General features: G+C 42.4%; 1 protein-coding gene across 1 annotated transcript; it reads right to left on the reverse strand.

Annotated features, from left to right (window-relative positions):
* Positions 1-880: 880 nt before the first annotated feature.
* Positions 881-13,500, reverse strand: PDIA4 (protein disulfide isomerase family A member 4). The gene is made up of 10 exons (XM_086845916.1): positions 13,323-13,500; positions 7,949-8,129; positions 6,105-6,310; positions 5,298-5,436; positions 4,619-4,824; positions 3,916-4,074; positions 2,865-3,016; positions 2,330-2,486; positions 2,002-2,235; positions 881-1,564 (listed from the first exon to the last, which is right to left on the reverse strand). The coding sequence occupies exons 1-10, from the start codon at positions 13,423-13,425 to the stop codon at positions 1,149-1,151; spliced, it is 1,953 nt and encodes a 650-aa protein (XP_086702042.1). The 5' UTR covers positions 13,426-13,500; the 3' UTR covers positions 881-1,148.
* Positions 13,501-13,516: the final 16 nt, after the last annotated feature.

Here is a 13,516-nt window from a genome sequence, read left to right on the forward strand (position 1 = left end):
ACTGGTGATATTTTGTAAGACAGAAAACAGTAAGGGAAAAAACTACCTGTAAAATGAGATGTGAATCAAAACTGCCTCAGGGACACTCAAGTCCCACACACCACAGCATCACAGCTCTGAGAGAAGGCAGACAGTGCTTCTATAGCACCTAAGTCTGCAATCTCAACATGGCCCATAAATTTATGGACATATCTAAACTGGGCCATACAAGATAAAAACCTACTTTTAAATGCATATATTCCCAAGGGGAACGCAGAGAGGGTGTGATTATTCTTTGTGCCCGCAATACCTGCTAGAGGAATAAAGGCTATTAGAAGGTCTCAGTCTGCTTACCCAAAGAAGAATCACTATCAAACTTTCTTCTCTGCAAAAGGAAATGAGACAGTAACACACAGATCTGACACCAGAATCCCAGCATTACCACCCACTAGATGCTCTTTTTCTGCCATACTCCAGTTACTCCAAAACATATTTAGGAAGACTAAGATGTAAATGGGTCAGTAACGACTGGTAAAGAGAGGTACTTTAGAAAAACTTGCTATTTTAGTATCACCCCCTCTACAGAGAGGCACAAAGCTAAAACAGGTCTACAGCATATTTAGTTAGCAAGTCCCTGTGTCTTATCTCAGTAGGACCAAATAATTCATCCACACTTCAGAAAACCTCCATTCTTATCCTCAGCTATGAATACACTGATAGAATCACATGAATAGGTACACAGAAACATAACACAAAAGATTAGCTGAAAAGACTGCTCCCCCCAGTAACCATAACAACAAATAAGAGAAATCCATTTGTCTGAGGGATCTGCTTCTCTCTTTTTGGTAGTATCTTTTAACTTAAAAACAGCTGCATTGGAGTCAAAGAATAAAGCTCAAGATAGTCACAAAAAAATAAAGGATGTATTTTTCTCCAAAGATCAAAACTGTAACTAACATAAGACATTCATATTAGAGTATTAAGTTCAGTGTCCAGAAAAAAACTCATCTGCCATATAAAAAAAAAAAAAAAAAAAAAGATACTGCAATTGCTTTACTGCTCAAGAATCTCTGCTCAAAACTGCTTAATTCTTCTCTCACAAAGTTTTGTCAGTAACTTGATTTTAACTACATTGTACAAACAATTTTTGTTCTCCACCCTCATCTTATCTAAAGCTCTTCTTTTGTTCTGGAGAGTTTTGTTGCATGCTCCTCTATAAATTTGCTCAAATGCTCTAAATCTCTGTCCCCGCCTTCAAATTTAATCGGGTTGTTCTTCTTGTCCTTCGGAGCAAAGTAGATGGTGGGGAATCCCTCCACTTTGTAGTGGTCATTCGTCACGTCGTTGGCAGTAGCATCCATCTTGGCTATAATCAGATTTTTCTCATTCTTGTATTTTTTACCTAGCTCATTATACACTGGTTCTAGTTTCTTGCAGTGTCCACACCATGGGGCATAGAACTCTATAAGAACATCATTCTTTGGATCCATCACTATGGTATCAAAAGTTTTACCCACTACCACTTTCACAGGCCCTTTGTTATTTTTTGGCACTGGTTGGGACTTCACAATTGGCTTCAGTTTTCCTAGAAGGAAGCAAAACACACAACACTGTTAGAATGTGGTAAGAGCAGCATTTACAATCTCCCCTAAGAAAGGGCAGAAGTACATCCTCCTGCCAGGGAAGTATCACTGCACCAGTAAATGAACTTGCCTCAGCATGAAACACAGGCTAGTTAACTGGTGACCTTTTGGCCCAATAACCTCATAAAATATGGGCAACAGTTTGTTTTGCAATTCCCTAGAACCCTTCTTCTCCTTTTATGGCTGTCCATCCACAAAGTACTAAACCATGATTTAATATAGTAGTCCCCAAATATGAATGACCAGCTCACTCTTTAAAGCCACAGGAACATTTTAGGCTTGTAAAACAGACTCTGCCTACTGGAGCCATTGCCCCAAGAAAGAACTCTTGGAAGGGTAAACAATATGGCTTAGCAAACCCCTATTTTAGAAACTGTACCTTTTTTGAATGCCAGCACAAACTGTCTGAGTACATCAGAGTCAAACTCTTCTGGTTCCATGGCATATTTCTTGCCACCTTCATCCAGAATGGCAGCATTGACATCCTCTCCACTCTCAAGCAGGCCCAAGTCTTTTATTTCGGAAGAATAATCTTCCTCATCAGAAACAGCAAACACGTATTCAGGGAAGTCTTTAGCCACTTCCAGGACTTTGCTTCTCCAGTACTGGGTAGCTGAAAAACCAGAACAGGACAGAATTGGTAATTTCTAGTTATTTAGTGCCTGCTTCCTCTCAAAGTGGAGGAAGGGTAATTGTAGCAAACCTACCAACACGGTAGTCGAAACTGAAGTCCACAGAATAGTAGACAACCACTAGAGGACGCTTGGAGTATCTCTTGGCATCGTTAGAAGGCTTGCGATGACCAACTAGAGGCAAAGCATGTTTTAGCACGTGCTCTTTAATCTCAGATCCATCTGTAGAGTCCTGTAAAGAAATCATGAAAAAAATTCAAGAAAATGGATTTAAGAGGCATTTCTGCTACACACTACTAAAAAACCAATATTGGTACACACATGAATACAAAAGAGGGAAGGGCACATCATAAAAACAAGGCTGTCACCACATTCTTCCAGTTTTTGAGCACTGAATATTGTAATGAATATTGCAATGATTCAAATTATTATTTGAAAACATAACAACTGGTCTAATTTCATATTGTACAAAGCAATATAGTTTCAGAGGACAAACAGGTTGACTCAAATATTTAGTGGCAGTACTTCCAACAGGAAGATGCCATCTGATCATAATTAGAGAAACTTCAATCCCACACAGAAACCTTTTACCTCTGGACCATCTACTTACTTTAAGATTCAGAACATGCATCTTGGGCTCATGCTTTGACTGAAATTTTTCTGGCTGCATGACAACCAGTTTTCCTGGAGATGCTTTCAATAGTTTTGCAATCTCGTTGCTGAAGGTGTGATGGAATTTATAATCTTCTCTCAAACCATTAGCTGAAAAATTAAGGTATGGGCAAAGGAAAAGTCATTAGAAATGAATTGACAGCCTGTAACAGATCTTGATATTACAACTGCAAGGAAACTCTCTTCCTGTTCTCAAGGTGATGCAGAACAATCCAGTCTTAGACAACAGTTCCCATCCAGGGGTGAATAGCATGTGAATATACATACAATTCCAGTAGCACTGTTTAAATGCTGTTGAACAACCCATCCACTTGAAGAGTTGTTCCACACACTCAAACTCCCAAAACATATACAGCAAAACAGTTATTCTTTTATCAATCTCCTACCTCTTGGCTTCCCCCCAAACAAGGTCAGCTAGCCAAACTATTTGCTTTGGGGCAGCCTGAGAAACAGTTCTGTATCTTGCCATGCTGAGGCAAACAAATCACCTAATAATCCTAATCCAACTATGACAGCAGCCCCAGAATTAGACACAGACAGGTTGCCAGGAACAGTCTAACTAAACTGACACAGAAGTGAATGATGATTGTTTCTCTGGGCCTCTCATCCCAAATGAGTTTGGTGAAGACTGACTATGGACTGCCAGTTATGAAACTAGAGTAAGAGACAGCAAAAGTATCTAGACTTTAAGCCAAGAAATTGTGGTTTGTTCCTCAGGATGGAATTTTCCCTCCTCTCTAGTGCATGTGTTTTTAGGGACACAATTACCAAGCAGAGGTATATCGTGTGACTGGCTGACACTTTAGTTACAGCCTCAAAATCTGGTGTGAACTTATTTTTTGAGTACAAGATCACCCTTCCTCCTACTTCTTCTCTCCAAACTTCCCTACTCAACTAGGAAAAGAAATAAATGATCTCTCCATGCCCAAAGTCCCAGGCAGAATCCAAACAAAACATGTATTTCATTAATATTTGAAACCATTCTTTACCTGCTTCCTGATAGAGCTGATAGGCTTTGTCATTCTCTCCACTAAAAATACCAATGATGATGACATCATCCCCATCCCTCAGAAATTCTTGTACCTGCTTGGTAGCCTGAATCTGTTTGGATGGAGGACCAGCCTGTTCAATCATGTAGTCGACAATACCTGTGAGACAAACCCGCCCCCAAAAAGTTGCTTAGAACATTTATTAAACTGCAAGATTTGGGAATTCCATCTACAACATTGTATAATATCACATTTCCCATGGACACCTTTCCTCCTGTGCAGCCCTCCCACAACAACCTAAAGACCAAATCAGCAAGACCTCAGTCCAAGTTTTTAAAGCTGCAGTTCTGAACATTCCCTCTTAGGCTGGTTTCAGAAGAGGTGACCAAGCACACAATCCATAGATATCAGTTGATCTTGTGAGCAATGCTCCTTTCTGAATTTCCAGACCCTTCACTGTCTCCTGAACCTGTTGTGAGCCAAAGTGCTACCTGAATAGTCTTAAGTCCTCCCTCTTATTAAAACTTAATAGTGAGTATTTTGCCAGCCCTCAAGGTTGCATTCCAGTACAATTAAAAACTGCCCATTTACTCACACTGCCACATCTTCACCATGTGTATTTAACTTACTTGATATTGAAAGGAGCTGATGCTACCACCAAAAGATGCCCTCAGAAAACAAGAAAAAGCTTAAGTTGCAGTACCGTATTTTTCCCGTGGACCACTGTAGTCATAAGGCTTGCCCTTGCGGAAGATTTTGAGAGTTGGGTAGCCAGTAACATCAAACTTCTTGGCAAGCTCGGTTTCAGCCGTGGCATCGACTTTAGCCAGGGGAATGGGAGGCGTGCGCTTGCTGAGCTCCTTGGCAGCCTTCTCGTACTCTGGAGCAAGCCTCTTGCAGTGTCCACACCTAGGGAGGGAGAGCAGAGGGCACTTTTAACAAGCTATTAAGCCTGCCAGGTACCTTCTACCTCTGAAGTGGAAGAGTTAAGTCTTCCAGAATGCAGAAATGGGATCATTGAATCCACAGAGGACACTTCAGCCTAGGAAGACGTGTCTCTGCGACCTGAAGCTGGCCCCTGTGCCTGGCCTCACACTACTATAGGCAGGCTTCATTTTTAGAGGCCATTTTTAAACTAAGGACCAATTCTCTTTGGTTTTCAGTATCTCACTGTGTTCCCAAATTAGTAAATATTGTGAATCTCCAGTGAAGGTTTGGACACCACCCCTTGCTGAGACATAGATCCAGTCTAGTCTGCAAGTGATTTGCAGCATGTTCCTAGGTGCAGATTAGAACTGAGGTACACCACAGCTACACACACCTGCATGAGGTAAAGGTGTGTAAAGAGGCATAACAACACAGGTGACTGCCTTCTTGCTTACCATGGAGCATAGAACTCCACCAGGATTATGTCAGCATCATTCACAACTTCGTCAAAATTATCCTGGGTCAATACCAGAGTAGCTTCGGGTGGAGGGGTCCAGTTGGGGTCAGAAACCTCCTTGACTTTGGCCACAATAGCTGAAATACAGTTCAATAACCCAATTAGCAAGCATGCATTTCATCACACCAGTAGCATGTCAAATGCAAGAATTTGAAATCAGAGTGGCAAGCACAGTGTAGGACCAATGCTTACACATCAAGCTTACATGAGAACACTTTCTTAATCAAGCTTCTTTATGCCTTATTTCCTTGTTGGCATTGCCAAGAAGGTCTTCTCTTCACCCCATAGAGCAGGGCACAGATCCGTATTTTACAGCACTGAATTCCATCTCAAAACAGCCAGGAAAGGTAGTTTTTCCCCCCCTCTAGCTGGAGATGAGCATATTAATTAAGCAAAAGTGGGTTTCTACACAGTCAATATATAGATCAAATGTTTATTGTCTGATCCTTCAGAATTTTTGATCCTTTCAAAAATGAGACTGCCTCCTCTTCTAGACAAGTCATATTTCTAGAAGCCTTCTGTCAGTAACAGCACTACCCACTACCTGCAAAATTGTCCTCTAGCAAGCAGCCCGTTGAGAGAACAGGGGATATTTCAGCATTCATAATATATATTATATATTCATAATATTACTTGGCTTAATAATAAGTTGAGATCAGAGTCCTTCAAAACGGCCACAAATTAAGAAACAAGGCCATATGCTACTCTGCTTTCTTACAGAGAACTGCAAAGGACTGGTGCTTACCATCTTCCGTCCGAGACCCATCATAGTCAACAGCTTGGCCTTTTTTCAGGATTTTGATGGTTGGGTAGCCACTGACATCGAAACGACTTGACAGTGAAGTGGCTGCAGTAGCATCTATTTTGGCTACAGGAATAGGAGGGTCATTTTCCTTCAGAGTTTTGGCTATCTTTTCATATTCAGGAGCAAACTGCTTGCAGTGCCCACACCTGTCAGAGAAGACACAAGTAGGTACAGAGGTGCTCATGTTTGTCCTGCTACATGTTTGCCTCACAGAGAGGTAGAGAGCAACCGTAGCTAATGTACTCTTCATATCAAAAACATTTTTTTCCCTTAATTTTCATTCATTGTGGAATGTATTGCCATATAAAAGTACTGTAAAAAAAAATCAACAACTGCTTTTACAACAAAGTTGTAAACTTTGTATTACAAGGTTTATTGCTCCTTACTCCTACTTCCTTCCTTCCCCCACAAATACGGTCTCAATTCAACTTCAGCTTCTCCTTTAGGTTCATCTTCTTTCCCTAGCACCCTAAATAGAACTAAAGAGAAAATAAACCAGCAGTTAAGCTGGCCTAATGAAATCTCACACCCACCATGGTAACACAACATCTGCTCCCTCTATGGCCACACTAGAACTCTCCAGGAAGAACAGAGGCTCCTGATGCAAAAGCAGGCATGACAAAGGATACTAGCATAAGAAATGCTAAATATAGCCTGACAAACTAAAGATGAAACCAGGAAAATGTAGGAAAACAGAAAGAAGTGTGTGGCAGCCTGTGCTCCTCAGCCTCTCAGCTGGCAGGAGGGGGAGTAGAAAAACAGGAGAGGTGTTTAGTCTATGATGACACACATCCTTCTGCTTAGATAAATTAAACTTCATGTTTAGTTTCCATGTAGGCAAACTACAGCTGAAGAATTAGTACCTACAGCCAAGCAGAGATGGGATTCTCTGTGACAAGAATGGCACAAGTTAAAATCAACTCCACCTCAAGCAAGATCATATTCCCCGTCTATTCAAAGGCTGGAGAAGGACCAATGAGTAAGCCATTTTTGTATCACTGAACCACAAAGGAAAAGAGGTTCTGGCTGCAACACTAACTCAGCAACTCTACTGAAAATATCTTCTACTCTTGTTTTCCCCCACTACTACCCCTAATCTGGAAGAATCCAAGAGAAGACACATCCTGGCCTAAATCCTTTGTCTTGGTTATATGCAGGTAAGTCCATTGTAGCTCCCTGGAGAAGACCAGTGGTGCTGTATACCCTGGGATGCCAGCAGAACTGCCATCATTAGGTAGATGTATGAGGCACTGCTTAAATTGATAATACAAACAAGCTATGTCCCTAATCACACCAAACCCTTCTGGCAAGGACAGAAATGTGAATTTGGAAAGGAAAACCTTCTGGCAAATCCCCTGCTAGGGAAGCCTTCATTACTCCGTCTAGATGAGCAAGTACACACGTTCTCAGTGGTCCAGCACTGGCACAGGATGATAGCAGGCTGCAAGACCACACTGCATGACTTTCCTGGGCCTCACTGGGACCATTTGTGTTCCCTGACAGTCATAAAACAAGGATAGAATCAGGCTTGTGCTCCCCTAGGCACAGGATCCCTCAGTATGACCCATGTCTGGGTCATCATTGCATGGTACAAGGGAGGGAAAAAAGGTTCTTCACCACCACCAGAACCATCTTTTTCTGAACTACAGCAGAGTCTAGAGCATCTCCTGCAGGCAAGTTACTCCTTTGTCATCTTTAAGGTGGCAACCCAAGCTTTTTAGGAGCTTGTCCTGGCAGAGAAGCCCTCTGAGGCTGCACCCAAGGAGGTACTGCTGTGAACTCACCATGGTGCGTAGAACTCCAGCAGCACAGTGTCCTTGTCTGCAGTGAAGGTGTCAAAGTTTGCATCATTCAAGACTAATACACCATTTTCTTCTTTAACTACAGAATCGTCGTCATCTTCATCATCTTCTTCTTCATCGTCGTCATCATCACCATCATCATCAGCTTCTTTTATAACAGATTCTGGAAAGGTAAGAATATGACACAGATGAGATTGTGTCAAGTTTAACATTATATATTGGTTATATATATTTCAGTGTATATATATAAAATATATGAATGTATTATATATTATATATGAATATATATATATATTCAGTATATATATATATTTCAGTAAAGTATCAACAGATATTTCACATTTCAGGATGAACTAACAAAATGGACACAAGAAGAATTAAAGCACACAAACCTATGCAACAGTTGCCACCAAGGTTTGGTGGACATCTCCTTGAAATGTGGGCAGTGAGACAAGTTTTGCTGGGCAAGAAGGACACACAGATGATACCTGAACTTCAAACAGAACCCCTTCATCATGCAACAGAACAGCTGTCCTTTAAGTGTAGCCAATTTGAAGTTCGAAAAATTAGTCTTACACCAAAAAAGTAAGTGTTATCTGTCCCCAGTGCTTCCCTCATACCCCTACTCACAAGACCTGTAACACTACAATAGCTATGTGCTGCCTGTCTGAAGGTCTAATAAACAGACAACACTTGCTATAAACCCAAATGTTACAATTTCTCTACTGTCAAGGTGGTTTGGAGGCAGCACTTCAAGACTGTGCTTCTTTCCTGACTGCTCCATCCACCTCTGTCACTCTTGCTTTCAGTCACAGCAATGTTTCAGGTCTGGTATTCATTGAGGAGTCTCCACTCACAGGAGCATCTATCACTCTTCTCTGGCACCACACAGCATTGAGTGTAAAATCAAGTAAGTGATTGCAGGAGTCCCATGAAAACCCACACTTATGTACCTGACAAATGCCAGGTATCCTTCTAAAAATAAAATAAAATAAAAAAATTAATAATAATAATAAAAGATATAGCAGTGAAAGCGTCTTCTTTCAAAGAACTTTTAGGGAGGCCTTGGATTTAAGATAAATAACACTGGTCTAGAACAGGCCTTTAAAAGAGAAAGAAGATTTGTTAAATTACCAAGGCAAAATTAGCACGTGAAAGCTGAAGCTAGGACATTTCTACTGGTTCATTTGTTGTTAGCTTGGAATTTGAGATGTTTTTTTCAATATCTGACCTTTCATATGTTCCTTTAAACTTTTTTTTTTATATATAAAAAAAATATATTATCTTTCAAGGAAACCAGACCTTCCTGAAGGACTTTAAAAGAATTTCAGTTACAGAACAAGTAATGAAAATATCTCATCCCAAATTAAAACTGTAAAACAATGAAGCTTAAGTCACTTTCAACCAGTGGGAGTCCCAGGAGAAGGATGGGAAAAAAATTTAAAGAACAGAAAAAAGGATTAAGGTTTCTTGTTCAAAATTATTTTCTATTTAACTTTAACTGGCTTTTGACTAAGCTGAGAGGAGTTATTGCAGCAGTATTCTGAAAGTACTCCGATTTCATCAGGAACTTGAAAGCTAAAAATGATAAATATGTGCTGTCCAGGTATGAAAAAGCAAACAAAACAAAACCCACTTTTCTCAGACCAACAGCAGACAACAGGGACAACTTCACCATGGATAAAATTATGCCATTTAATTGCAATAGCTGTTTTTATTTTAATAGAAAGTATACAAAAACAAGCCTACATGCTCTCAGGAAACAGTATGGGGTCTTCATGTAGCACAAAAATACTAAAGCTTCTGATGAGGGGAGAGATCACAGGAGATCATTTATCACACAAGAGTAGTCAGCTGGATTAGGTTTCCTTAACAAGTACTAGTGTTTCACCTGATCTTTGAAGCAGCTAAAAGCACTATTTGCAAGCAGACAATGCCTCCTGTGTTGCAGCACTTGCTCACTCTTGAGTGAATCTAGCCGTAACATACCTGCAGGACCGCCCAGGTGAAGCGGCTGGATTTCAGGGGGCTTCAGCAGGCAAAACTTGTGCCTTACATGGGTACCCAGCAGCTCTGAGGGCTGTGTTTCACTGCAGGTTGCTCCTGGTTGGCCTGTGCCTGAATTCCTGGCTATTGCATTCTTGGCAAATTGCTTAAGATATGATTTTTCCTGACACAAAGAAATGCGAGCAAAATCAGCCAGCCGGTTCTGCTCCTGCACCTCAAATTATCCACCAGGTTGTGACCCTTGTTCCTGCTCACTACCCACACTCAAGAGAGACAAAGACCACAGCAGCTACAGTGGCACCCGCTTTTTAGACAACCAAGAACAAGAACTTGCAAAAGCATCCAGCACCAGTGGAAAATGTAACCATTAGATCCACCATCCCTAGCTGAAATAATTTTGTATCTTCCCCTGCAAGTGGCTGTACAGCCTTCGAAGGTAAAACTTCCCGGACAGTGACACATTGTCATGGGCATTACACACACCCACTTCTCCTCCCTGGAGAAAGAGGCAGGACAATAGCACTGGAACAGCAGAACTCCACCTTTTCCCTAGTGGCTTAAGGAGGGTGTGCATTAAAGAAAAAGTTAACCACACTTAGATATTGGTCCTTAAGAGTGCAGACTTACTTTCTGTAGCTTCCAGCTTCACCAACACCTAGGGCTATCATAGCTACTACCTCTACCATCCCTTTATTGTTGGGACTGAAAGACCTCATTCAGGGACCCAGCCATGGGAGAAGTAAGCAGGACTTTTTTTCCCCCATTAAAACCAATAAACTTTCCTCTGCATTGAAGATTTACAATTTAAAGAGAATTAGTGTAACTGTGACACATGAAGTGGCAGAAGTAGCTAATAAATACTTGCATAAATCAGCTCATGAAAATAAAACAGCTGCCCCCAAACTGAAGTGTCTTTATTTCTTAAAGAGACTTGCAAAGCCAGTGGACAAACCAACAGTTGTGACAGCTGTGGCTAAAATCTGCCATCTGGTAAAATAGGGAAAAAACCCTTTCACTCAGGGAAGAAAAAAAAAAAAAAAATCCAGAAATTTCAACACTTTACTACACAAGTCAAAAAATGTGATCAGGAAGGTACTTTTTTTAAGACTTGAAGTACATGACTCTGGCTGGCAAGCCTTCGTTAAGATGACAACTACCGTGAAATGAATTCTTACAGTAACTTCACTGAACACTCAGTGTTTATCAGAAATGTGGCCTAGTAATGTTTTCTTAAACAAAGCAGATCCTGGACAAAAAAAAAAACTGCATCCAGATACCAATGACTTTGGGATTCTGCCTGAAAGTTTCATTTAGAGGAGCACACTGTTCCCTAACTGGATGAGCTCAATTACCAGAAACCCAGAACTCAGGACTCATAATGTGTTGCTAGGGCATTCAAAAGATTTTCAATAATATCAGCCCCCCTCAATCTTTTCTGAGGTGGATCCTCTACAGGATCCCTCCTTTCCCATCATCAGGATACTAAGGGAGTAGTGGTCAGGATCCAGGCTAACCTCACTTCCAGCATATCTGCCTCCCTGCCCTGCTCAAACCTCACTTCCCAAATCATGCAGTGCAACAAGCTGGGTTTGCTCGGAACTTTTCATCTCCCCAACAATCAATGTGCATAAGATTACTTCCCTGTTGCAAAGTAAATTTATTCCACCTCATCCAAATCTGTATTCCAAGGGCAAAAATGGAAATCCCGAACTATGTGCACTTTTGAGGCAAAGGCTTTGTAAAGCCTAGTTTATGATCTATATACAAATTCAAGACACGCAATAGAACCTGGAAAACGATTCATGTTGGGGAGTGGATTAGTGTTCAGCTCCACAGAGCAGGAGATACTTCCATCAATGTGTACCTTTGATCCCGAGAACTCCTATAATGAGAAGTACAGCAAGCATGGGAAATACTGACGAGAGCCTGGCCCACAAGAAGCTGAGCCACTGCTGCCAGCCACAGGTAACACTGTAACATCACAGGTGTTACTTCACCCTTTGAAGGTGGCAGGGGACATCAGTACTAGGCTTTGTCACATGTTACAAAGAAACCATAACCATGCTCTAGCTAAAAGCCGAGAAAGAGACACAATAATTGTATTACAGTTTACAGCAGAAGAAAAGTGCTCCACAGGAAGATTCTGTATTTCCATCTCCTTATTGCAGCTGCTATATCATTAAGAACATATCTTCACCCTTATCTTACAGACTATACAGTTAGTCACACAAATAGGGTAAACGATTTAAATGTACTTCTGCAAGTTTTAGTGCCTGTTAGGCAAGCAAAAAGTTGCAGGACATGAGCTCCGAAGATCATCCATAATCCAGTCACTATAAAAGCCCTCTAACACTTAAAATACAGCAGCGTTCATGTAGGAAATATGAAAGATGCATAATTTACCAAAATCCACATGAAAGAAACTTAAAACCAAAAAAAGAAACACCTTCAAATGTCTGCCTCCTACATACAGGCACTATACTCAATAAGCCTGAGCAGCTTTGTTTCAGCTAATTTTGGAAAGGAGACACACGTCAGTAAAATTCAAAGGCAGTAGGAAGAAACACCAAGAAGACGGTAACAATAGGCCTTCCTTCTGTGCGGGGAAAAAAAAAATAAAAATCAGTTTGAAACACGAAGAACGCACAGGGTCCCTGAACAAAGGAGTAAGGAAAAGAGTGCTCAGTCACAGAATCATAGAATGCTAAGGGTTGGACAGGACTTTAAAGATTTCAGTCCCAAGTCCCCTAGTCCCCAGCCATGGGAAGGGACACCTCCCACTAGGCCACTCCTTGGTGGTCAAACCCTACCGGGACTGAGGTATCCACAACCTCTCCGGGCAACCTGTTCCAGTGTCTCACCACCCTCAGAGAAAGGCATTTCTCCCTCATATCGAACCTAAATTTCTCCTTTTTCAATCTGCACCCACTATACCTCATTTTATCACCACAGTTCCTGATGAAGAGTCCCTCTGCAGATAATGAAACCGCAATATCACCTGTTTTAGTCAGAATAAAGAAATCGCAAATTCCCTGGAGATTTAAAAGCCAGGGATTGCCAACACGGCCAATTGTTAGCGAGCTGTTAACTCCGTGCCTGGGAGAGGCGAGGCAGAGCCGCCCCACGGCGCAGGACAGACGAGCAGCGCCGGGACAAGCTGCTCGCACAGACCTCAGCGCCTTCACGGGGCGGGCTCAGCGCCCTGCACAGAGGCCTGCGAGGAGCACCCCAGCCCCAGCGGCGCCCCGCCAGCCCGGGCTCCTCGCAGCGCCCGGCGCCGGGGCCGCGCCGCCGCCTCCCGCGGCGGGACCCAGCATGCGCTACCGGCCCGGCCCCTGCCCACGCTCACCTCCGTCGCCATCCTCCTCCTGTGCCGCCGCGCCCCGCGCCAGGAGGGCGATCTGAGCCAGCCCCAGCAGCAGCACCAGCACCCACAGCCCGCGCATCCTCATGCCGCCGCCGCCGCTCCCGGCCTGGTCCGGCCCGTCCGCTCCCGACTCTGGGCTCCCGCCGCCCGCCCCGCCCCACAGGTCACGCCGCGCC

Source organism: Cyanistes caeruleus, chromosome 1 (genome assembly GCF_971803275.1).
Source record: "Cyanistes caeruleus chromosome 1, bCyaCae1.hap1.1, whole genome shotgun sequence".
NCBI classification, from domain to species: domain Eukaryota; kingdom Metazoa; phylum Chordata; class Aves; order Passeriformes; family Paridae; genus Cyanistes; species Cyanistes caeruleus.

Bases quoted from the DNA above. Each gene is read 5' to 3' on its own strand.
- PDIA4 (XM_086845916.1), bottom strand. From the start codon at position 13,425: ATGAGGATGCGCGGGCTGTGGGTGCTGGTGCTGCTGCTGGGGCTGGCT. The intron at 6,311-7,948 runs GTGAGTTCACAG...CTTCTCTGACAG, and splicing joins CTGGAGTTCTACGCACCATG to GTGTGGGCACTGCAAGCAGT. The intron at 1,565-2,001 runs GTACAGTTTCTA...GCTTCCTTCTAG, and splicing joins TGTGCTGGCATTCAAAAAAG to GAAAACTGAAGCCAATTGTG.